The sequence below is a fragment of the Panthera onca genome (genome assembly GCF_046562875.1).
Source record: "Panthera onca isolate mPanOnc1 chromosome E1 unlocalized genomic scaffold, mPanOnc1 haplotype 2 h2.Chr16_ul_1, whole genome shotgun sequence".
Taxonomy (NCBI): Eukaryota; Metazoa; Chordata; class Mammalia; order Carnivora; family Felidae; genus Panthera; species Panthera onca.
The window spans coordinates 978,786-1,004,482 of record NW_027675808.1 but is presented as its reverse complement, the minus strand read 5'-3'; the positions used below and the strand labels follow the sequence as shown (position 1 = coordinate 1,004,482).

Below are 25,697 nucleotides of genomic sequence, written 5' to 3'. Positions count from 1 at the left end.
GAGGAAAGGGGAACGGGCTCTCATGACTCCCCAGGCATGACTTCCTAAAGAACAGATCCCAGCGGCTTGTCTCATCCTCTGGGGTCATGGGCTGCCCATTCACCGGGAGGGGGCCTGCTGTTATTTATTTCCCATCTGGCAAGGCTTTCTATTGTGGCTACGAGAGTCAAGGGCTCCTAGGCAAATACATGCTAATTTGAGAGTGAATGGGTGGAAAAATGGATAGCCTGGGGAGAGTTTTCAAAAATAATTGGAGGTGCCCACACCTCCCATGGTCCTCTTCTCTAGTCTCACTCTTCCCGAGGTCTCCCCCTGCCTCTTCCCCCCAACCCCAGTGAAAACCGATGGCATTTATGTCTGGAATTACCCCCCTCGATGCTGATTCCCATGGAAACTTTGAGGAGGGAGACAGAGACCTAAAACATTTTGAGCTATGCTTCCAGTAAGGCAGTAAAGGTGGGGGGGGGGGGGGGCGGCGGGGGGTGTGTGCTCACATCTGGCCAGGGAAAGAGCCACCACGAGCTGAGACATGGCCAGGCAGTCCTCGCAAGGGGAGGCCTCCTGGTTGCCTCGTGGATTCTGAACTGTGAGGTCCTCTGAGGCCAGCAGCTCCTGGCTACCTTCCTTCCATTATAGACAATGCGTGGCTGAGGGCTGCCCCAACTCAGAGGTGGCCTTGGTAGCTCAGCGCCAGGCCGGGAGCCACTGCTGTGATTCCCACGACACGGTCCTCGCGCTCGCTCGGTGAGAGTGTCAGTCAAGTCAGAGCCTGGGGCCCAGAGGTTCCTCATGGGCTGGTAGCGGCACCCCACTTGGGGAACTGTGGATTTGGGAAAAGCCTTTGAAAGTTAGACTCGAGCTCTGAGGAAGTCTGGGGCTTCCGGGATTCCACATGTGATGCTGGTGTTTTTAGGAGAACAGTGGAAGTTTAAATTGTCACAGGCACTGTTTCAATGCATTTGCATGTTTTATAATGGAACTCAATGCATAATTTGGAGACGTGAGCTCGGTTGCTTAAAAACACAAAATATAACTGATCCAGGCCAGTGCCTTTCAATGTGTTCCACTGTATATCTATGGAGCATCTCCTGTGAGCAAGGATTGGGGCTGGATGGGGCTGGTTGGGGCTGGACGGGGCTGGATGGGACTGGATGGGGCTGGACGGGGCAAGCCTCAAGAGGCTTATTAAAATCTATTGGGTGGCAGTGTTGTTAAGATAGATAGATGAACAATTGTAACGTTAGGAGTTACGAGTGAAGAAACAGGCTAAGAGGAGATGCATACTCTCCCAAGGCCACGTTAGCAGTGGTGACTCAACGAGGACCGCAGTCCACTGATTGCACGCTTCCCTCTTCTGTTAGCTCCCTCCACCCCCTGGTGAGGCCCTGAGATGGATATCGGTAAAACGTAATTTTTTAAAGAGGTAAAAGTACGTTACCATACAAGTGTAACACGCACATGTGCCAAAGATTTTATTCAGCTTAATTAATGAGGGAGTCAGGTTAAGTCAAAAGAAAATTCAGGGAAGGGAGGGGCGCCTGGCTGGCTCAGGGCATAGGACATGCGACTCTTGATCTCAGGGTTGTAAGTTCAAACCCCACGTTGGGTGGAGAGATTAATTAAAAATAATTTAAAACAATCTTTAGAAAATTCAGGGAAGGGAGATTTATAGTTGGTAGTTGAAAGGAACGCTGAAATCAGTTACCTAATATTTTCAAAATTGGTTAAAGGCAATAAAACCAGACAGAAATCATTTGCATCGCTGTTGGATAAGAACCATATACACTGTTATTATCAAGAATCATTTCTTTTTGTTTGTTTATTTTTATTTATTTTGGGAAAGATACAGAGAGCAAGCAGGGGAGGGGCAGAAAGAGAAGGAGACAGAATCCCAAGCAGGCTCCATGCTGTCAGCGCAGTGCCCCGTGCGGGGCTTGAACTCACAAACCATGAGATCGTGACCTGAGCTGAAATCAAGAGTCAGACACTTAACCGACTGAGCTACCCGGGCACCCCAAGAATCATTTCTATTGTTACTGGTTTTCTACAAGTTAACCTCTACTTTTATAGAGTTCTAAAATGTCCTAATCAATAGAAGTCAAACAAAGGTATGCACTCCTAGAAAATCAGATAATCCCTAAGTATGGTGGGTCTACTTGTCAACACTGGATACAACAGATAAAAATGGATAATTTTTCTTGACAATATTCTGTGTGTGTGTGTGTGTGTGTATGTGTGTGTATACACACATTTTCTGGGTATGTTTTGTCTAGGTGTTGGAAGGGAGTTCACACACGTTATAATAAAATAGACTTGAGACTTGCAGCTTGATAGGAAGTTTTGGGGGCATTGGGAAAACAATCTTTTTTTGATCAGGCTGATTTCCCTAAAAATAGATTTGCTGGTCTTACCAGCCGGGAGCAAAGGGACTACTTTAGGAAATTGGATGAAGGACCTGGGTCATGGAGAGGAATGTATCTTCCTCAGTATGTTCCTTACATTGGAAAAAGCCTTCCTGGGGACCACTGCGGAAGGGAGGAGGTTTACCTGGCTGAGCCCAGAAAGGCTGAACTAGGGGAAGCAGGGAGGATGAGAGCTTCCGCCCAAGCCAATGCCTGCGGTTTGCTTCCTGGCTAGGCTTCTCTGGGTTATTTCGATCTCTGTGGTGGCCTCTGCTCTTCCCCCTCCCTCCCCACACCCCAGGCTTTTCTCTGTCCCATGACAATGTGAAAACTGTTCACATTCGAATGGCCTTTTGTCATGTGCTGAGTGCTTCTCCTTCACCTCCCTGAATTCTTTGCACAAATCCTGTGAGGTGGGTGTTACCATTTCATAAAGGTTAACTGAGCAGCTCAGTTAGTCCTGGTACAGCTAGTAAAAGGAGCATTCAGAATTCAAATACAGGGGTGCCTGGGTTGCTCAGTCGGTTAAGTGTCCGACTCTTGATTTCGGCTCAGGTCATGATCTCGTGGTTCATGGGTTCAAGCCCCACATCGGGCTCTGCTCTGACAGCTCTGACATCGGGCTCTCCCTGCTTGGGTTTCTCTCTCTCCCTTTCTCTTTGCCCCTCCCCTGCTGTCTGTCTCTCTCTTTCAAGATAAATACATAAAAACTTTTTTTATACGTTTGTTTGTTTGTTTGTTTGTTTATTTATTTTGAAGGAGAGAGAGAGAGACAGAGCACAAGCGCGGGAGGGGTGGAGAGAGAGGGAGACACAGAATCCAAAGCAGGCTCCAGGCTCTGAGCTGTCAGCACAGAGCCTGATTCAGGGCTCGAACCCACAGAGTGGGAGATCACGACCTGAGCTGAAGTCGGATGCTCAGCCGACTGAGCCACCCAGGTGCCCCTGAATATGAAAACTTAAAAATTAAAAAATAATTCAAATACAGGCCTTCCAACTCCAATTCCTGCTCTTCCAGCTTATCTCACTCAGCCTTTTCTGACATTTCTGGCATTCTCCCTGGACCATTCTACACCCTGACACCTTGATATATGTATTGGGAGTTTTGAGAGGGCTTCAGAAGATTTGCTTTGTCCTGGAAGGCCAGTGGAACACTGCCTGGCAGTGACCCCCACCACTGCCCCCCACCATATTTAGGCTGTGTGTTAATGTTAGTGCATCAGGGCCTGGGATCCCCACATAGTGGCTGTGAATCCGTCGCACGAATAATTGGAGAGAGGGCACACTGCATTGCTCTGGGCCTCAGATTTTCCTGTGCACAATGTGGGTGTCAAACCAGTTGTTAATGAAAGCCTTTCCATCTGTTATGATCTGACACTGTGGGTCCATCTTGCTCCAAAGCTTGTCATCACTGGGGCCTCATCAGTGAGGGTGGCGGTGAGTTTCTCCTGACCTTTCTCGTTCTCTTTCCTCCTTACGAAACAGCCTGTGTTTGGTGAAGGTCTATGGTATGGTCAGACCTGCTGTGTGCATCTGAGAGCTATACATCTGAGCATTTGGGGAAGTTGGGAAGGATGGGGCAGGCCAGTTACCCTGTCAGGCCAAGTCGGTTGCTAACGCCTTTGTCTCCTTTGCAGTGTCCAACATCTGTACCACACGAGGCATCCACTCCTGCCAGGAGTGTCTGGCTGTGAGTCCTGCGTGTGCCTGGTGCTCAGATGAGGTAAGGAGAGGACATCTGACCTTCCTTCTTAACCCAGGCTTCGCTGCTTTTGTGCAGGAATGGACCCATAGGGTTATCTCCTCCCTGCTAAATACACAAGCCCCCGTGTCCCTTCTGAGCAGAACTAGAAGGAAGCCTTCAAATTGGTAGATGTCAACGTGAGCTGTCATGGGGTTGTTGCCGGGAACGCCGTCCAGACTCTGCGGTGTGACCCCCAGCACGAGCCAATGTGGTTAAGCTCCTGGCGTCACTGTAGCCATTGTCTCCCTTTGCCACACTTTGATTGCTTTTTTGTTGGGGTGGAGCACCCCGGGAAAGCAGGGTATCAAAAAGAGAGGCAGCAGAGGGTTATTGGTATAGAGGGGATGCTGGCATACAAACATCCTAGAGTTTTTAAAAGACCGGTAAAAGAAGAATCTTACACTTAACATGGCAGGGGTGGGGGACGTTCAGTCAGAAGATCTTTTCTCTTCCCTTTTCCTCTGTGATGTCTGGACCCCCACAGCTTTACCTGCTCCTCTCTCTCTTATTTTCCTCCTTCCTTCCCTCGCTTAGGTGTCAATGAGGGAAGGCGCTGGGCCCATTTGGTGAGGATACGAGGGTGACAGGAAAGGGTTAGCTGTGTCTAGGCAGAGGGTTTGTTGTGTCTGGGGCCCTAGGGAATGAGTGTGTCTGAGGGAATGGCTATGTTTGTGGCTGGGACGGGAATTTGGAGCTGGTGAGAGCTGGGGGGTGAGTGTGGCTGGAGGGAGTCCAGTGATTACAGACCGAGACTGAGTCATTGGCCTGGCCCCCGGCAGGTGTTTACCTGAACTCCTGGCCTGGCTGCTTCCCCACTACCTGAGGCGCCCTCTCTGTCACCACAGCACCTCTCTGCCCTCTGCAGTTTTCTGACTGCTCTAACCCAGCCTCCTCGTCCCTTTGCTTCTCTTCCTGATCTGCTGAGTTTCCTAAAAAGGCAACCTCCCTGGCAGGCTGGTGGGGGTGTGGGGAGAGAGAGTGGGAGCTGGGAGGCTGTGTTTATCCTTAGACAGGAGGACTGCCAGAGCTGCGGGGGCCAGCCCAACACACTACTTTGCCTCTGTACAGTTCAGCACAGGAACTGCTTCCAGAGGCAGCTGCCCAACATCTGGGCCACGTTGACTTCATTTAGCAAACGAAACATTCCCTGGGGCTGGGAGGGAGAGGTGGGGAGGGGGCGGGTGAATCCATCCTCCCTCCCCCCACCCCCATAGGTTCTCCACCCCTCTGGGCTGAGCTGGCTGCTCCAGTGTGATGGGGCCTCCTCCCTTGTCCTTTGCCATGTCCTCCTTCCCTTGGTTGCCATCATAATATCACTCAGCCGCTCTTGTAAGGAAGTTGGAATTCTGCAACAGAAGAAGGGAGAGCTGGATGGGGCGGATGCCTCCTTCTTGGATTGGATGGCCTGAAGCTGGCTGGAGCAGATGGGTAGCCAGGGGAGAAGCCCTAGTGTCACTCAAAGGATGCTCCCATCCCCTTTCCCTCCTTTTCAACCCAAAGTGAGAGAAAATGCAGGCAGCTGTGGCCAAGAGGCATCTGGGGAAAAAGAAAACATATTCTTGGAGTGTCCGTCACCCCTTTTGCTCTGCATAAGGACATGCCCTGTAGCTGAGGTATGTTGAGGCCGAACCAGACAAAGCCCGTAGGTCATGTGACCAGATTTTGGAAATGCAAGTGCAGAATATTTATGGATGACCGTGGTGAATTTTGTCTCCTGGGGCAGACCAGGGGAGGATGGGGGGAGCGGGAAGGTGAGGGTAGGATCAAAGCGTAAGGTAGGACCTGCCTAGGAATGGTGGTGGTGGTGGTGGGGGGGGATGGGGTGAGTCAGAGAGGAAATGAGTGTATCAAGGACCAAAGAAAACTAATGAGTAGAAGTAGAAGGTCCAATAAGATATTCTCTGGGAGAATGGAATATAAACAGGAAAGTGGGGGAGGCCAAGGGGTTAGAGAATGACTACAACTATCTCTGAGAAAGGGGGAGGAGGGGAGGAGAGATAGCGGAGGAGCCCAGTATGAGGCAAAGTGTGTCAGCCAGGGAGGAGTGGGGGGGTGGGAATCCCAGCCTGTAACCTGAACATGACTGCTGGTGGTGGTTGTTTTTTTGTTTTTTTGTTTTTTTTTGTCCGAGGGCTTCCCCTACACAGGCCAAGTTTAACTGCTGAAAGTGTCTTGGCTGTCGGCTTAAAAACCCAGAAGTGAACCATCTGGGCCATTTTGTATGTGACTTGTTGAATAATTGACCCTAGAGGGCCCTCTGCCTCTGCCTCCCTTACCTTAGCCATTGCAGGAAGGGTTGGCAGTGCCTGGAAAAACAACTGGTTGGGCTCAGCTTTCCCTTGGTCCTAGAGGACAGCAGCTCTGGGTGTGTATCACAAGTGTTTGGCCGGGTAATAGGAAAACATAGCCAAAGTGGATGAGTGCAGTTTTGGGTCCATCTGCACAGGGTGTGTTCCTGGAGGATTGGATACTGATACGGGTGGGGGCGGTGTACTGTCTCTGGGATGTGAATGTAACAAAGAGGCCAAGCTCCCCCAGAGATTCAACTCATGGTCTCGGCCTCCGTGGCGCCATGTTGGAATCTAGAACCTTCCAAACTTGCCTCGCTGTAAGAACCACCTGGGGTGCTTTTTAAATATCAAGGTTCCCCGGATGGATCCTGGACCTTTTGCACCAGCATGGGTTCTTATAGTAGCAAGTTTGGCAAATACTCCTGATCAAAGGGGCTGATCACTGGGGTCATGGTCGGTGGAGGTGGAGTTAAGGCAGCCAGCTAAAATTCAAGACACCCAGTAAAATTAGAATTAAATAACAAATAATTTTTAATGTAAGTATGTCCCAGATATTTGCTACATTTGGCAACTCTAAGTAGAGGGGAGGTACTAGAAATTCTTCTGTAGTCCTGAGTTTGCATCAGAAGGTGGACCAGCTGACACTCAGCCTGACAACCGAGGATGAAAGAAGAGGAATGGGTTTGGGTTTAGCTAAGTAGAAGACTCCAGTAGAGGTGACTTATTTTCTTCTCTGCATCTATCGGGGAAAGGTTTGAGGCTACTATTGAATTCTTTTTCAGTCGCATTATAATTTTGTTCTCACTTCTCTGCTGCTTTTTCTTTCTAGTTTTCTTTTAATCTGGAGGGTAAATGTTCATCTTGAGAGTTTTGCTAAATGTGTTATTGTAAAAATAAAAGGTATAATATTGAAAGTGTTCCCCTTCCCATAAACAATGGGGTATGGATACCAATAATCATAAACTAAAGTGCTTTTCTTTTCCTCTCCTTCTTTCTGTCCCTTCCACACTTTTGTCACTGTATGGTCAAGCGATTTCTTGTCCTCACTGGATGTCAATCAAGAAAACAATGTTAATTTATTTGGGTTGGAGGCATTTGGTAGAAAAGAGTCACCCTCTTTTTTTTTTTTTTTAACTTTATTTGAGAGAGAGAAAGAGAGCGAGAGAGACATTGTGCGTAGGGGAGGGGTAGGGAGCGAGAAAATCCCAAGCAAGCTCTGCTCTGCCAACGCAGAGCCTGACGTGGGGCTTAAACTCGTGAAACTATGAGATCATGATCTGAGCCAGAGCCGAGAGTTGGATGCTTAACCAACTGAGCCGCCCAGGTGCCCCCCAAACAGTCACCTTCTATTTGCATTTATTGGTTTATATCATATCAAAAGAGTTTGAGTATATTTGACTTCTGTTGAGATTTTTCATATTTTGAAAGCATTTCGTGCTCACAGTCTTATTTTATCCCCTGACCAAGCCTGTGAGAGAGGTAGGATAATGAGAGTTATTCATGCTGTACTTTTGCAGTTTCCAAATCAGGATGAATGGAGAATAGGACTAATAGCATGCATCAGTCTCCCAGGAGAGGGAGGGGATTCAGCTCACACAGCATGTGGGCTGGAACCTCCCACCCCTGTGCTCAGGATCTTCCCCTGGGTCTTGGTTATTTCTGTCCTTTTTGTGTCACATCCGGTATCACCAGGAACTGGAACTTTAACCTTCGTCCTCCCTCCTTTCAGTTTTTTTCTCTGAGTAACCTAGAGACGTTCCTTCTACCTTCCTAATCTGGGTTATTAAGAAAGGGAATGTTGCCCAAGTGTGTTGAGGTCACCACCTTGGTATCCTCCCGGGACAGGAGGCTCTCTGGGAGAGCGTGGCTGAAGGGCCCGCCTGTTATATTCCTGACCTCTGATGTCAGTGACCGCAGAAGGAGGGAGGGAGACAGTTTTTGTTTGTCAGTGTTTCTATTTCTAAGGAAATTCATAACAAACCATAAGGACTATCAGCAGGGCTTAGTACTTCAAACCTTCTCATAATAAGCACTGTCATATTGGGAAATGGGCACTCAAGAAACCCCGCCTTCAAGGGTGTAGCTTAAAGACCCACGAAGGCCTTGCTGCTCTCCTTCAGTTCCCTGGTCTCCCCTTTGCTCTCTCCTTTGGCAAATGTCTTAGTACTGGAAAGGGTCAGCTCCTCCGTGCATCTTGGTCTCTCCAGTCATTGCCTTTTTTGGAAGGTTTTCTCCCTGGGGCTTTGTGGGTAGCTGGGCTCAGAGATAAGGTAGGGAGCACTGTGAGCAGGAAGATGTTTCCTGGGGGAGAGGGGTTGGGAGAGATGTGCAGGGGCAGCCAGAGAAGATTGGGCACAAAAACTCCAAGTGCCCCTAAGTTCACTCCGCCATCTGTCCTTGGCCAGGGCTGGGAGCGGAGAGGACATTTTCATCTATCCCAGAGATTTGGAGGATCTGTGATGTCCCCGTTGGAATCTTTTGGGCCAAGAAGGTTAAGTCCTTTGCACTGTTTCCCACTGCTGATGTCATTTAATCACCTCATACTCATGAAGCTGAGAGGGAAAGAAGGAAGCTGCCAACTTCCAGAAGCTTTTTCCACTTTTTGCCTGGGCCAGGATGGTCCTCATTCCGTTTCTCTTAGTCTATTCAGGCAGCTATAACAAAAATACCATAGGGGGCCTGGGTGGCTCAGTCGGTTAAGCGTCCCTTGGTTTTGGCTCAGGTCATGATCTCACGGTTTGTGAGATCGAGCCCTGCATCAGGGCTCTCTCTCTCTTTCTCTGCTCCTCTGCCCCCCACCCCATGCTAACTCTTTCTTTCTCTCTCGAAATAAATAAATAAACTTAAAATACCACAGGCTGGATGGCTTGAGAACATTTATTTCCCATAATTCTGGAGGCTGAGAAGTCCAAGATCAAGGTACCAGCAAATTTTGTGTCATAGTGGCTGTCTTTTTGCTATGACATGGCAGAAGGGGCCAGGGAGCTCTCTGGGACCTTTTTTCTTAAAAAAAATTTTTTTTAATGTTTTATTTATTTTTGAGAGAGAGAGAGAGTGTGTGTGGGGCACAGAGAGAGGGAGACACAGAATCCGAAGCAGGCTCTAGGCTCTGAGCTGTCAGCACAGAGCCCGACACGGGGCTCGAACTCACGAACCGTGAGACCATGACCTGAGCCGAAGTCAGATGCTTAACTGACAGAGCCACCCAGGTGCCCCATGGGGCCTTTTTTCTAAGGGTACTACTCCCATCATGAGGGCTCCACCTCAAGACCTAATCACCTCTCAAGGCCCAACCTCCTAATACCTTGGGGGTTAGGGTTTAACATGTGAGTTCTGGGGGGGATACAGGCATTCAGTCTATAGCATTATTGGTTTCATGTTTCCCTCCACATGGGGAAGACTTTCAGTCTATCAGGCAAGGGCTGGGCATGAGAGGGAGAGAGACTTCAAGCATCAGGAGGAGTTTTAGGCTACAGAGTCCTGATTTTTTGAGTATGGATGGTTCCTTGTGGCCACATCCCTCCCTTGGCAATATGGCTACTAGTCACCTGCAGGGGCTAAGGAGGCAGAACATTATCTATCCTTCCCACACCAGCCACATCCCCATCCTGCATTCTGTTCCCTACCCGGGCCTTCTCATGTGTGACTCTTCCCAGGACCGTCGCTTCCACACTCCTGTTTCTCTGCCTTGTTCCTCACTCTATACAGAATTTAATACAAACTATCACTTTAAGAGGATAATTACAGTCAGATAATCTAGTTAGACCTCTCTTCTGCCATTCTTAGCTCTGTAACTTTGGGCAAGTTACTTAACTTCTCCAAGCCTTAGATGTCTTTCCTGCAAGATCGGGTTCCTCATTTGTGAAGCCTCCGGGCCTCAGGTTTTTCACTTAGAAAATAACAACAGTTCCAGCACGAGGGAACTGTAACCAGAGCTGTGTCCACATAAAGTGCGTGTCGCTGTGCGGGATATGCGGTGAGTTCTCAGTAAATGTTAACACCAGTTTTTCTGGGATATTGGTGCGGGCTGTTCAGCTGACTTCTGGAAATGGTTGTGAGAGGGAGTGGGTAGGGATGGGGGTGAGGATCGAGGGCCTGAAGGCCTAAATATTGTGAAATAGGTCCAGGGAAGGGCTTTCCGGCTTTCTGGCCAGTTCTCCCAACCTGGCAAGGAGCCCTCCTGGATCTGTGCCCACATTTAGTGCTGGCTAAATGTGCTGGACGTCAGAGCAGGAAGGAACTGAAAACACCATGTCACCTGACCCCCTCGTCCCACAGGTGAGGAAACTGAGGCTCAAAGGCGTGAAATGACTTATCTGGGGTCACGTGCTCATTAGTGGTAGACCTAGCATTGAGCCTGTTTCCTGATTTCTTTCCAGTGCAGCATGCCCCCCACTCAGTACTCCAGTGTAGACACACACAGAGCTTCCAAGGGCTGTGGGATATACGCCAGGGTTTTTGGAAGGGCGCTCAATGCCCTGTGTCCAGGGTAAGGGAGGAAGCTTAAAGTGATAGGGGAGGCTCTGGTCAGTGCCTGGCATCATGGGATTCGCCCCAGCTTGTGGAGTTTATTTATAACCGACTTATCCAGGAACTATTTATAGAGCATCTCATAACAATAGCTACCTTTTATTGAGCACTTATCCTCAGGCAGGCACTATACTCTGTGTTTCATGTGCATTGTCTTATTTAGTCCTGCATAACATCCCTGTGTGGGGCGCTATTATTATCTTCACATGACAGCTGAGGAATCGAGGCATGGAGAGCTTCCGTGACTCGCCCTCGGAGCCAGCTAGTAAGAGGCAGTGCTGAAGAGTCTCTGCCAGTCTACTCCTGTGCTCTGTACTTTATTTAATACATTGATGGTTGAGATCCTCTACATTGATTTCTGGGACTCACGTGCGGGTTGCATTTCTGTTTGAAAACTGCTGGTCTAGCAGGCATCCTACTCTACTGGCCCTCTTCCTAGCTATCAATCCACCAACAGGCGCTCACCCAGCATTTCCGGTACCTCAATTTTCCCCTTCTGTACAATGGGCTCTCTTAGGAGGGACCACCCGAGTTCATTTATGCTGGTTTAGCTCCGGAGTGCTGGGTAAACTCTAGGCTGTTGGGAGTTGGCAAAGCCTGGAGGACGCAGAGAGCCACATGGCTCTGACCACAGGGCCTCACCTTGGGCTCTTGTCTTACAGGCCCTCCCTCTGGGCTCGCCCCGCTGTAACCTGAAAGAGAATCTGCTGAAGGATGACTGTGCGTTGGAGTCCATCGAGTTCCCCGTCAGTGAGGCCCGCATCTTAGAGGCCAGGCCCCTCAGCGACAAGGGCTCTGGAGACAGCTCCCAGATTACTCAAGTCAGCCCCCAGAGGATTGCGCTCCGGCTCCGGCCAGGTAGGGATGGGGCTCTTTCTGGGGAGAGATCCCGGACAGATGGGCACAGGGTACAAGGTGGAGGCCTGAACCTTGGGGATGTAGCTCACAATGGAAATGGGGTGGGAAGAGAAGGATGTTGGGGGTGGTATGGGCAGGAGAACAGAAGAAAATGAAAGGTATTGGGACTTCAAATCAGAAAGATCTGAGTTTGAATCTTGACTGCCCCATATATTAGCTATCTGACCTTGCGCAAGTTACTTAACTCTTCTAAGATAGTAGGAACTGGAAAAAATGTTTATTTCTTCTTTTCCCAATGCTTGTTTTACCTAACTTATAGCTTTGTGTTGAGGCTCCGATGAGATACAAAATGAGAAAGTAATCTGTAATTGTAAGCCCCCTTTCCAGGTAAGATTAGGGCAAAGGCATGGCAGCAGATAAAATAGGGGCAGGAGACTTTCGGGGGACAAGGATTAGGCTGAGACAGGCTTTTTGAAGCATTGATTTAGACTCTCCAATTACATCAAGAAGAATTTTACCAAATACCCTCTTCATGCAAGGCATGTGTTAGGTGCTAGGGGGTTCAGAGGAGGGTGGGACATAGTTCGTGCCTTTTACAGAGTTGAAAGTGTTGTGACTGCCAAAACCTCTGTGACCCTTGGGACCTAGAGGGTTAGACAGATGGGCATTTAGAAAGGGTGGAGAATTTTAGGTGGAAAAAAAAAAAAGAGGTTAAAATAAGAGGATTGGGGTGCCTGGGTGGCTCAGTTGGTTAAGGATCCCACTCTTGATTTTGGCACAGCTCATGATCTCACGGTTGTGGGATCAAGCCCCGTGTTTGGCTCAGCGTGAAACATGGAGCCTGCTTGGGTCTCTCTCTCTCTCGCTCACTCTCTCTCTCTTTCTCTCTCCCTCTGCCCCTCCCCTGCTCATTCTCTAAATAAATAAATAAATTAATTAATTAATTAATTAATTAATAAAATAAGAGGATCAAGAATTGTAAGAGGAATAGAATTAGGGGGAGAAGAGAAAGGATCAGGGCTTTCCAGTCTGGTTTGATCAAGAAGTTACTCAATCCCAACTGTGTCCAAATCCACTTATTAAGTCTTAGAGCGGGAAAAGGAGAAAAACAAACATCCTCTTGCCTTCCAGATGATTCGAAGATTTTCTCCGTCCAAGTCCGGCAGGTGGAGGATTACCCTGTGGACATCTACTACTTGATGGACCTGTCTTACTCCATGAAGGATGATCTGTGGAGCATCCAGAACCTGGGCACCAAGCTGGCCTCCCAGATGCGCAAGCTCACCAGTAACTTGCGGATTGGCTTTGGAGCTTTTGTGGACAAGCCTGTGTCACCATACATGTATATCTCCCCACCAGAGGCCCTCAAAAACCCCTGCTATGAGTAAGTCCCTCTCCGAGAAGCCAGGGCAGCATCACTTGCCATTGTCTCAGGCAGGTGCAAGTCCTGTTGCCTGTTTCTAGCTCTGGGGTAGATTCGTTGGCTGCCGTCTGGCCAAATCCTGTCTGTTTTCTACCTTGGTCTTCCTGTCTGGCAAGTGAGCTGGCCTGTTGATCCGGAGCATTGTGGCAGTAGAATCCAAGGCTGTTTGGAGTGTAGTAACTGCCAAAATCTTTGTGACTCTTGGGAAGAGGATTAGACAGATGGGCATTTAGAAAGGGTGGAGAGGGGCGCCTGGGTGGCGCAGTCGGTTAAGCATCCGACTTCAGCCAGGTCACGATCTCACGGTCCGTGAGTTCGAGCCCCGCGTCAGGCTCTGAGCCCCGCGTCAGGCGCTGGGCTGATGGCTCGGAGCCTGGAGCCTGTTTCCGATTCTGTGTCTCCCTCTCTCTCTCTGCCCCTCCCCCGTTCATGCTCTGTCTCTCTCTGTCCCAAAAATAAATAAAAAACGTTGGAAAAAAAAATAAAAAAAAAAAAAAAAAAAAAAAAAAAAAAAAAAAAAAGAAAGGGTGGAGAATTGGGGCGCCTGGGTGGCTCAGTCGGTTGAGTGTCCGACTTTGGCTCAGGTCATGATCTCACAGTTTGTGGGTCTGAGTCCTGTGTCGGGCTCTGTGCTGATAGCTCAGGGCCTGGAGCCTGCTACGGATTCTGTGTCTCCCTCTCTCTCTGCCCCTCCCCGGCTCGCACTCTGTCTCTCTCTCTCTCTCTCAAAAATAAAACATTAAAAAAAATTCAAAAAAAAAAAAAAAAAAAAAAAAAAGAAAGGGTGGAGAATTTCCAGAAAGAAAACTCATCAGCTTCTTGGTCTTGTTACAAAGAAGTAGGAGACAAGAGAAAACGAGAGGGAAAGGAGATAAAAAAGTAGAGAGACATTTATGGATGAATAAATAGAGGAATTATAATTTTGGAAGGATTGATTCCATTGTCTCCTCATCATCAAGGTTATGAGTACTACAGAGTTAATATGCAAGGGGGATTAAGTCCTGGAGGAATATAAAAAGAGTGGAAATGATATTTACTGACCTCTCTAATAGTCTGAAAATTGATATGTGTGTTTCTGTTGACACTTTGGCTTATAACTGAATGGCTTATTTAATTGGTAAAGACCCTGAACATCCATGGAGTGTAATCATTTCAAAGGATGGTTACTGAGCCAGACAATGGATGAATTTACCTTTTCGTTTTCAGAGTTATACGAGGTACCCTTTTGACTTTCTGTCTGGGTTGTTAAGTTCCCCAGTAAAGATGTCAGCCATCAGTTAAACTGTTGGTTGGTTTAGTCTGCTGCAGATCTATCAATTTGTTGGTGGTTCACGGATATGAAGTTGTTGATGAGCTTTTGCTTTATTGTTGTGTCAGTGTTACCTTGGAGAGGTGTTAAGTCCAAGGTGATGGTAACAACTGGAGCCTCACTCTGATATAAGCGCTTTCCATGAGTCAACTCATGGAAGCCTCACAATAACTCTTAGGAGATATGACCTATCATTTTGACCCTCTCATTTTGACCTATCATATGACAGTCTCATGGCTAGTAAGTGGAGGAGCTGGGACTTGAACCCAGGCAGGCTGGTTCCATAGCTCACTATCTTATCTTGGAGGCCAGCTGGAGGCAAAGCCACCATGATGACTTGGGTCATTAGAGGGGTTTGGAGTCTGAACAGTCTGGGTAGTGGCGGTTGTATGGAATCGGCCTGGGCCTTGTGCTACCCATGCTTGTCTCCCCCTTTCTCCCTCTTACTCCTCATGCAGCCTTTTCCAGTTAGGGTTTCTGCTTCAATTATCTCCCTCCCTCCACCAGTATGAAGAACACCTGCTTGCCTATGTTTGGCTACAAACATGTGCTGACACTAACTGACCAGGTGACCCGCTTCAATGAGGAAGTGAAGAAGCAGAGTGTGTCGCGGAACCGAGATGCCCCAGAGGGTGGCTTTGATGCCATCATGCAGGCTACAGTCTGTGATGTGAGTTTGGACGGCAGGGAGTGGCGGGTGTGGTTGGCGTAGATTAAAATGGGGAAGAAGGTGGTCCAACTGTGGGGGTTTCTGTGCGAAATAAGAGAGAGGAACAAAGAGTTTTGTATAGTATGAGCAGCACATTTCTCCTGTTATGCAGCCTTTGTTTGTATCGTTCCCTGGCCAGAGCAGACGTTTTTCTGAACCTCAGTGATCCCAGATGTTTTCTGGGAAGAGCATCTTCCCACCTTTTCTAGAAGGGTGTCAGAGTCAAGGCTGGATGAACCTTAGCAAAGCGGGCAGGTGTTCAGTTGGGATTTCTCTAGCCCAGCCCGGGCTCGTACTTGCCGGTGGCTTTCTAGATGGGCCATGTGATTATCACTGGAAAAGTTATATTTGGAGTTGAAGTAGGTGTCTTTCAGCTGCCTGAACTAATCAGCTGAGACTCTTTTCCTAAGAGACAGAAACCTTCAACTTGGAAAAGCTCTGGCTTGTGTTCTGAGGACTGGGACTGAGGCCCCTCTTCGAGACAACTTGTTCAGCCCTTCACGCGTGGAAGTCCTTGGATCTTTGTTTTCTACCAATGATGTGGCTTAAGTTGCTTTCTCTCTTTTGCTTTTTTTTTTTTTTAACAGGAGAAGATTGGCTGGAGGAATGATGCCTCCCACTTGCTGGTGTTTACCACTGATGCCAAGACCCATATTGCGCTGGATGGAAGGCTGGCAGGCATTGTCCAGCCCAATGATGGGCAGTGCCACGTTGGCAGTGACAACCATTGCTCTGCCTCCACTACCATGGTGAGATTCTTGGTACCACCTATGGTCCCAATTCACTCTGGCCAAGGCTGCCCTAACCCAGGCAGAGTCTTTGTGTGAATGTGGAAATGGCGGCACTTCCCCTGGGCAGGGTGCAAGGCTTGTTTCAGCCTGTCCTCCCGCTGCCCCCCATACCAACTGGACACCCTCACCCCCGGTACGGCCTGCACAGCCATTATAAGTGGTCCTGGCTGTGGCATTGTCGCCACCACCTCCCCTGCCTCCAGCAGCAGAAGCAACAGCAGCAGCAGCAGCATGGCATCCAGAATGGACCCAAAGGACTTTTGCAGGTCCAGCTGGGAAGCGGGCCTTCCTGTCTACTGTGCACAGATTAGCCTCTTCTTGGAATACCGCGCTCACTTGTGATTATTGGAAGAAGACAGAGGAAAAAGAGACAAAGATCATCTGAAGAATGGCGATCTGTTCCTGTGAGGAAAGGTTAAAGGGACAAAAAGGAAGAAGGTGAAAGGATGATGTAGCTGATACAGAAGACGACTTCTTCTAAGTTGTTTTCTGTGGCCTTAGTAGGTCAAGTAACAGGAGAGGAGTTAAGTGGCTGTAAGCCAGGAAGAAATGTAAGACCCTCAGAATACTGATACCTGGGCATCTGGGGGGAGGTGTGAACTCTACGTCTCTTAAAGACAGTATAGCCCCTCCTTGTCTAGGTGGCTTAACGGTACACCTGTGTAAAGGCGGGAGTTCCTCGCCCCCCCCCCCCCGCCCCCGCCCCCAAGCTGGATGATCTCATGAGTTCTCTGCAAGGTCTAGGATCCCAGGGACATGTTCGCAGTTCACCAGCATCCCCATTGTGGCTTGGGTTCTTTGGTGTCAGCCATGTCCAAGTGGGCAGGACCGGGCACTGGGTGAGTCAGTAATCATTGACACCTAATGTACGCAAGGCACCTTACCAGGGGCTGAGGGGGATAAAGGGACTACGTAAGGTCCTACCCTTTTTGGTTTAGTTGAGGAGACGTGCTACCAAGAATACAAGATGCATGATTGATTAGTGTGCAGTGGGGTAGCACGCTCAATAAGGGCTTTAGGTATTCAAAGGGGGAAAGCTCATCATGAACTGGGATAGTCAAGGAAGGACTCCCAGAGAAGGTGGGACCTGAGCTGGGTCCTAAGGAAGGAGGAGGGTTACCAGAAAGAAGGCCAGTCCATGGCGGGGAGGGGGCGGGCAGCTCAGTGGTCAGCGGAAGAGGGAGAGAGGTGTATGCCGTGTGGACCAGAAGGCTGAGACCACGTTGGGGAGGATTACACACGCCAGGCTGAGGCGTTTGTCAGTAGTTGCAAAACAAGAAGAAGCTTCAAAATGGGGCTTGACACATGCTGGATGGAGAGCAGTGGGTAGGGAGACTCGGAGTTCTGCCTTGCAGCTCCCTCCTTCCTTCCCGCTCGTCACCCGCCCCTCTCTCCTCGGAGCCCCAACATTCCCTTGCGATGCCCCTCTCTGCACTTCGCTTTGTGTCGTATGTACCTGGCTTCGGCACTAGACTCTGAGCTCCTTGGCAGCAGAGACTGTAATATGTGTATCACTCAATAAATGTTTGTTAAGCGAATTAGTGGGGGGAAAAAACGAGGCCTGACAACTAACTGGTGTGAATGCATCAAAGTCCAGTAGGAAGAAAGATGCTTGGTTTCCTTTCTTCCTTTCTTTCTTTCTATGCTTATTTATTTTATTTAAAAAAATTTTTTTTAGGGGCGCCTGGGTGGCGCAGTCGGTTAAGCGTCCGACTTCAGCCAGGTCACGATCTCGCGGTCCGTGAGTTCGAGCCCCGCGTCAGGCTCTGGGCTGATGGCTCGGAGCCTGGAGCCTGTTTCCGATTCTGTGTCTCCCTCTCTCTCTGCCCCTCCCCCGTTCATGCTCTGTCTCTCTCTCTCTCTGTTCCAAAAATAAATAAAAAACGTTGAAAAAAAAAATTTTTTTTTAATGTTTATTTATTTTTGAAGGAGAGAGAGACAGTGTGAGCGGGGGAGGAGCAGAGAGAGAGAGAGAGACAGAATCGGAAGCAGGCTCCAGGCTCTGAGCCGTCAGCACAGAGCCCGATGCGGGGCTCGAACTCACGGACCGTGAGATCATGACCTGAGCCGAAGTCGGATGCTCAACCGACTGAGCCACCCAGGCACCCCTATGCTTATTTATTTTAAACGTTTTATTTATTTTTGAGAGAGAGAGGGAGAGAGAGCGCGCACGTGCGCATGCATGGGTGGGGTAGGGGCAGAAAGACGGAGACAGAGGATCAGAAGTGGGCTCTGTGCAGACAGCAGCAAGCCTGATGAGGGCCTTCAACTCACAAACCGTGAGATCATGACCCCGTCAACCAACTGAGCTGCCTGGGTTCTCTTTAATGTTTATTTATTTATTTTGAGAGAAAGAGAGAGCACACGCAGTGTGCAGGGAGGGGCAGAGAGGGAGGGAGGGAGCGAGAATCCCAAGTAGGCTCCACGCTGTCAGTGCAGAGCCTGATGCGGGGATCAGTCTCATGAACTGTGAGATCATGACCTAAGCCAAAATCAAGAGTCAGACACTCAACCAACTGAGCCAGCCAGGTGCCCTGAGATGCTTGGCTTTGACCAGCCTTTGCCTCTTCATCTGTCCCTGGAGTTCACAACTGGGTTTGCGTTGCCACTTAGTCCATTGCCTCACACTGATCATGGCGTGAAAAGGTTTCAGCACCACCACCGTCTGGGCCACAGCCCAAATCAGCCAAGTTCTAAGGTGTAGAATTCAGGTGAATTCTTAACTGACTTCCACATCCTCCCATTTTACAGGAGTATCCCTCTCTGGGGCTGATGACCGAGAAGCTATCCCAGAAAAACATCAATTTGATCTTTGCTGTAACGGAAAATGTAGTCAGTCTCTACCAGGTGACTGTGCCTTCAGGGATTTCGGGAGTGGGGTCTGTATTGGGTGGAGCCGTCTCTGGGAACCCAGGCACACTAGCACGGGCCATGCTTCCCAACCAGGAAAGCCCCTCCTCCAGCCTATTCCCAGGGGCAAATGGCTCCTTTTTATGGTCTCTCTCCTCCAACCTTGAACCTCACGGGATGGGTGTGTTGGTGTTTGTGGTGCTGGAGGGGAGTAATTTATTGGGGGAGAGGGGTGTGAGAAGTTCTTTATAATTTTTCTCAGGGCTGCAAAACTGCTAGGTTTGTTCCTGGAAGTGACAAGTAAAATATCCCATCCTTCCCTCAATCTTCGTTTCAAGACCCTCATTCTGATTTGGGGAGGGCTTTTGAGATCACCCTCTTCATTTAGTCAGCCTTGTACATCTCTCTGTCTTACCTTCTAGAACTATAGCGAGCTCATCCCAGGGACGACAGTGGGGGTTCTGTCTGCCAATTCCAGCAACGTCCTTCAGCTCATTGTTGATGCTTATGGGGTAAGTGTCTCGCACTGGGGTTGGGTCTGCTAAGAATCCACCTCACTCGGCATTCCCCAGGAGGGAACGCAGATTTTGGAGTCCTGGATGTGAGTCCACGATGCAGCCTTCACTGCCTTCCTCTTATTCTTCTAGAGGCTGGCTGGTGGCCAGCACTGGGAGGAATGCAGCCTTCTGAGAGGGAAATGGCTCAGAAAGAATTGCCAGGGAGTGTCAGGAGCAGTGGGTGGAAGAGCTTAGAGAAGGTGGAAAGGAAAGAGAGGTTGGGGGTGGTGATGAGGAAGGACAGGGTGAGGGATAGGGCTCCAACAATAGAGAGAAGAGGGAGCTGAGCCAAGGGGAAGATGAGGTTGGTTAAAAATTAGGTAAAAAAAGCTACTATCCAAGGTGACCAGTGCTAGCCCTCCCTTTTTGCATGTCTCTGAGGCTTGCAGGAGGGTGTGGCTGGTTTAGATTTTACCCAGATTCAACTAGACACCAGGGGGCACAGAGAGAGAGAGAGGAGCAGACCTTGGGCAGGAAATATTGTAAGAAATAGGCTCCTAAGGATGCTCTCCTCTGGCAGCTTCTAAGCAAACCCCAGCACCCAGCACTGCCGCGGTGAGTCCATGGCCACCTGGTATTTTACTTGGGGTGGAATTGGTTCCTGTCTACTTCCTCTCGGCTCATCTCCTTAACCTTCTTTTGCCCCCTTTCTGCTCAGAAAATCCGCTCTAAAGTAGAGCTGGAAGTGCGGGACCTCCCCGAGGAGCTGTCTCTATCCTTCAACGCCACCTGTCTCAACAACGAGGTCATCCCTGGGCTCAAGTCTTGTGTCGGACTCAAGATTGGAGACACGGTGAGGTGGGCTGGGCTGGGCAGGGGCTGAAGCTTCAGCTCTGACCCTGGCCTTTGCCCCTGAGCGTCTGTGGGCACCCTTCCATTCCTCCCCTGCACCTTCTTCCCGAAGGTCATTACAAGTTGGATATAACGGAGCTGCCAACCTTTTCCTCTGACTCCTGTTGTCTAAACTTCTCCGCTACGTGGAGATCTTTAAAAAACTTGCGTTTAGCTTACCTCTGTTTGTTTATGCACAGCTGATTGCAAATGAAAATATTTCTTACCTTTGGCCCAGTCTCCAGCCTCCCCTAAGGTAATACCTGTCTTTCCTCTACAATGTGAAATGGCAGTCACATCTACCGATAGTTGCTGAGCGCCAACTTTGTGCCAGGCATCATTCGCTGCTGGAGATTCAACAGCAAATGGAACAGGCAAAAATACCAAATACCCACTGTCATAGACTTCCAGAACGCAAATGTTCATTTTGCCTCTCAGGTCCCTCTGTGGCCTCTATGGCTTTCTTTCCTTACTGGTTCTCTTCTGCTTCTGCCGATGGGGGGAGGGGTTGGTGAAGAGGGAGGGAAGCAGAAAGGGGGATAGCTATATCTCTATCACCGGTATCATCTGTATCTCTATCATTTCTGTATCTAGGTCCATCCATCTGTCCGTACACCTATCTATATTCTAGAACATGTGCACATATCCTGTCTAAGAAATATTGGCCGGAAAGGTGTTTGACTGCACAAGTGATGATGTACTATATGGAAATTAAACAGTAGATCCTGAGCCTTTGGTCACTGTGTGGCATCGTGTGGTGCCATATAGTGCTTTGTGTGTCTGGCTGACTGACCTTGTGTATAATCAGTCCAGCTGGCTTCATTGGCCAGAGAAGAATTTTTATAAGATCACAGGTTCTGTTCTGCTTGAGCTGGCTTATTTCACAGGTGGAATTAAAACACACACACACACACACACACACACACATATCCAGGGGCACCTGGGTGGCTCAGTTGGTTGAGCATCCAACTTCAGCTCAGGTCATAATCTTGTAGTTCGTGAGTTCGAGCCCCACCTCAGGCTCACTGCTGTCAGTCTGTCAGCGCAGAGCCTGCTTCAGATCCTCTGTCCTTCTCTCTGCCCTTCCCCCACTTGCAGTCTCCCAAAAAATAGATATATATATAAAAAAAACCAAAACCAACCTCTCTCCTGACTGTAAATTATGTCTGTGCACCCAACCAGATACAACTGGACAACTGTCCCAGGCTTTTCTTTTTGCTTTGCAGACCTTGGTCATTTGGAGGCTGAGGAACTCCAGGTTGCTGGGGGATGAGACACCCAGTTTGGATATTCCCGGGCAGGGCAGGGCGGGGCAGGGCGGGGCAGGGCGGGGCAGGGCGGGGCTTCTTTCCCTCCAGGGCTGGAGTGATAACAGGGTGCGCCTGTGTTTGAATGCGGTCTTCCTTTCCACCCAGGTGAGCTTCAGCATTGAGGCCAAGGTGCGAGGCTGCCCGCAGGAGAGGGAGAAGTCCTTCACCATCAAGCCTGTAGGCTTCAAAGACAGCCTCACCGTTCAGGTCACCTTCGACTGTGACTGTGCGTGCCAGGCCCATGCTGAGCCTTACAGCCGCCGCTGCAACAATGGCAACGGGACCTTTGAGTGTGGGGTGTGCCGCTGCGGGCCCGGGTGGCTGGGGTCCCAGTGCGAGTGCTCCGAAGAGGACTACCGCCCCTCGCAGCAGGAAGAGTGCAGCCCCCGGGAGGGCCAGCCCGCCTGCAGCCAGCGGGGCGAGTGCCTGTGTGGCCAGTGCGTCTGCCACAGCAGTGACTTTGGCAAGATCACGGGCAAGTACTGCGAGTGTGATGACTTCTCCTGCGTCCGCTATAAGGGGGAGATGTGCTCAGGTGAGTGAAACTGCACACCCTCCCGCCCCTGTACCCGCGCACGCTCGCTCGCACATCCACAGCCTCTGGAAACTTAGGCCGGGGCTTAGGTGGGCACAGGAAGGCCCAGCAGGCAGAGCCGAGTGGATGGTCCTTCCACTCCAACGGCAGAAGACAGGAAGGAGGTTCTCTGTAATTCCGCTCTGCTCCCCGCGTCCTTGCTCCTGGGGTACACAGCGGAAGGGAGCCTCTGCTCTCCTGGAGCATGGGAACGAGTGGGGGAGCCTGAAGGTGAAGACCGTTATTTTCTTTTCTTCCACCTGCCATCCTGCTAATACTTTAAATCACTGGCTCTTGATCATTTCAAGGATGCGGAACAACTCCCTTTTTAGGTTAAAAAAAAAAATCTCTGGCTGCTGGTAATTAGATTTTTAGTAGTTACAGATTCGGAAACTGCATGGTATCAGAATGCGTAGTAAAGTTGGTAGTAATTATTTTACGTGAATTTGTCTTTTCATGACAAGACTTGGGAAATAGTAAAAAAGCAAGGCAATGGAGCACGTTTAACAGCCAATACACTCGGAACAATGAGTGGAAAATCATAAGCTCTTTTTACATGCTGGCACTATTTTGTTATCGCTATTGGCACTATAACGTTTTGGATTCTAGATCTGTGCTGTCAGATATAGTAGCCCCGTGTGGCTATTTATTTGTAAATTAGTCACATTGAATTATAACTTAAATAAAATTTAAATAAATTTAAGTTAAATGAAAAATGAGGGGCGCTTGGGTGGCTCAGTAGGTTAAAGCTCTGACTGCACTGCCAGGGTGTTGACTGCATAGAGCCCGCTTGGGATTCTCTCTCTCTCTCTGCCCCTCCCCCATTGGAGGTTTTTTTTTTTTCCTCTCTCTCAAATGAACTTAAAAAAATTTAAAAAATAAATGAAAAATGAAAAATTCATTTCCTCTGTTGCTCAGGAGCTCCACGTGGCTCGTGGCATGCTGGACAGCACAGACATGGGAAAGGATTGCCATTGAGAGGCCCAGCCTGCAAACTGGGGGTTACGATTTTGGCTCCTTCTACCTGCAGGATACTTTTTGTCCTTCTCATTACAAAATTCAGTAAAGTCTTGAGGCCCACGGAAAATCTCAACCTGGTCTTTCCTTGCCCTAAAGACTGCTCCTAGGCTACTTCCCCAGCTAGACCAAGTGGAACTAATGTGAATGTCGTCTGTATGTGCTGACAATACTTGCAGAGGCAACTAGGCAGCCTGAGTAGTTCCTGGGGCACTGGGGATAGGTTTTCGCTGGATTATGGTCTCTGAGGCTTGATTCCTCTTGTGACAGAGAGATCAAAGACATTTGCAAGTTGTTTAGGATTGGTTTATGGGTGTATTGTGTGGTTAATTAACACAGATTATAATTGGCTTCTTTGGTGATCAAATCTATGGCGGAGATTGGCTTCCTTTGCAATGGGGCTTAAAGGAGCCGAACTAATCCAACCAGATGTTCACTTTAACATCTGCCTTTAAGAAAGCTTGATTAGAAAGGGCTGCCAGTGTGGTTCAGATGGTTAACTGACTCTTGATTTCGGCTCAGGTCACAATCTCAGGGTTTGTGAGTTTAAGCCCCACGATGGGCTCCTCCCTGACACTGTGGAGCTTGCTTAGGATTCTCTCTCCCTCTCTCTCTGCCCCTCTCCTGCTTGAGCTCGCTCTCTCTCTCAAATAAATAAACTTTAAAATTTATATATATATATATGTATATATATATATGTATATATATATATATGTATATATATATATATGTATATGAAAACTTGATTAGAAAGGTAAATCTATGTCATTCTTTTAAAAAAAAATTAAAAAGGGGGCACCTGGTGGCTCAGTTGGTTAAGCATCCTACTTCAGCTCGGGTCATGATCTTGCAGTTTGTGAGTTTCAGCCCTGCGTCAGGCTCTGTGCTGACTGCTCAGAGCCTGGAGCCTGCTTCAGATTCTGTGTCTCCCTCTCTCTTTGCTCCTCCTGTGCCCATGCTCTGTCTCTGTCTCTCAATAAGAAATGTTAAAAAAACAATTTGATTCTAAAAAAACTTAAAAATTTTTTTTTAATGTTTATTTATTCTTGAGAGAGAGAGAGAGAGAGAGAGAGACAGAGACAGAGCATGAGTGAGGGAGGGGCAGAGAGAGAGAGAGAGAGGGAGACACAGAATCCGAAGTGGGCTCCAGGTTCTAAGCTGTCAGCACAGAGCCCGACATGGGGCTCGAACTCACAAACCTTAAGATCATGACCTGAGCTGAAGTCGGAGGCTTAACTGACTGAGCCACCCAGGTGCCCCATAAATCTATGTCATTCTAAAACATGCCCAAGTCACATAAAAAAGACTTCTTTTTATTATCTACAACATTGTTTCCTTTATTCATGTCAGCAAAATTTGACAGAGATTGGAAAAAAATGGTAGCAGGGAGATTAGGGGAGAAAGAGATCAGGCACGGACCCCCCAACAGCAGTTTGAATTAGAGGGTGAGGGAGGCATTTCAGCTCATTTTACTAGTGAATAGTACTTACAGAGATACTAATGTTCTTTGCTATGGAGGTTCAGTGTTTATTCTTTGTCCATGCCATGCAAAGCTGTGTATTTCATTAATCCTTTTTAAAAAATTTTTTTAATGTTTATTTATTTTTGAGAGAGAGAGAGACAGAGTATGAGCAGGGTAGGCACAGAGAGAGAGGGAGACACAGAATCCGAAGCGGGCTTCAGTCTCTGAGCTGTTGGCCCAGAGCCCGATGCGGGGCTCGAATTCATGAGCAGTGAGATCATGACCTGAACCGAACGAAGTCAGATACTCAATCGACTAAGCCATCCAGGCGCCCCTCATTAATCCTTATTAATGATGTGCTTTAGAACATAGATTCTTCTTGCAAATGTGGAAGGCTTAAGGGTAGTGAGTAAAAAGAATCTCATATGACACTAAAAATAGTCCTTCAAATTATCAAACCTTCCAAGTCTTAGGGGACAACCACTTTGTATTGGTCTTCTTGGCTACCTCTGCCATCTGGGCTCCAAACATTACAAACACAGTTTGGAGAAAAACAAAAGAGACAAACTGCGCAATGGATAGGGCCTTTCATTATTTCTACTATGAGGTACTTTGTAAGCCAATTATTTCATGTCAGGTGAAGTGTTCTCATTCATTCATTCATTCAAAAAAAATGTGAATCAAAACCTAAAAAAGAATGTGACAGGCCCTATGCCCAGTACCATAGGCACGCAGATGGTTAAGACAGGCTTCCCACCCTTGTAGGAACTCATGATTTCACAGGGAAAATAAACAGAAGCTTAAACCATAACGCCTAAGCACTAAATGGATGATGAAGCACTGACAAAGTGCAGAAGAGGGAGCCACAAAGTCATAAAACCACATTTCTTTTCAGTCGTTTTGCTCCTTCTACTCACTACCCAGCTGTTAATTTAGTTTATAAATATTTGAGTTTGTTCTTTGTCCATGCATCAGTTTTAAACACAGTAGACAACGCAGATGAGCAAGACTAGTCCATACTTTCATGGAGTTTATGCCCA

The 25,697-nt window shown here is 48.5% G+C and overlaps 3 protein-coding genes across 3 annotated transcripts in view; all 3 read left to right on the top strand.

The window, feature by feature from the left end:
• The window catches only part of LOC144615269 (integrin beta-3-like), a 30,622-nt gene extending 13,705 nt beyond the window's left edge, over window positions 1-16,917 (top strand). Inside the window, exons 2-6 of the mRNA XM_078442176.2 lie at window positions 4,039-4,124; window positions 11,629-11,824; window positions 12,956-13,208; window positions 15,064-15,226; window positions 15,853-16,917. Of these exons, the coding sequence (XP_078298302.2) occupies window positions 4,039-4,124; window positions 11,629-11,824; window positions 12,956-13,208; window positions 15,064-15,226; window positions 15,853-16,092 (938 nt within the window). The 3' untranslated portion in view covers window positions 16,093-16,917. The remainder of the gene's footprint in view (window positions 1-4,038; window positions 4,125-11,628; window positions 11,825-12,955; window positions 13,209-15,063; window positions 15,227-15,852) is intronic.
• LOC144615267 (leucine-rich repeat-containing protein 37A2-like) overlaps window positions 1-25,697 on the top strand; it is a 344,316-nt gene that overhangs the window by 284,717 nt on the left and 33,902 nt on the right. The window lies entirely within an intron of this gene.
• On the top strand, window positions 18,815-23,766 carry LOC145715101 (integrin beta-3-like). The gene is made up of 5 exons (XM_081794704.1): window positions 18,815-18,903; window positions 19,329-19,418; window positions 20,122-20,261; window positions 21,715-22,139; window positions 23,097-23,766. Exons 1-5 carry the CDS (start codon window positions 18,829-18,831, stop codon window positions 23,303-23,305), a joined length of 939 nt encoding a protein of 312 aa, XP_081650830.1. The 5' UTR covers window positions 18,815-18,828; the 3' UTR covers window positions 23,306-23,766.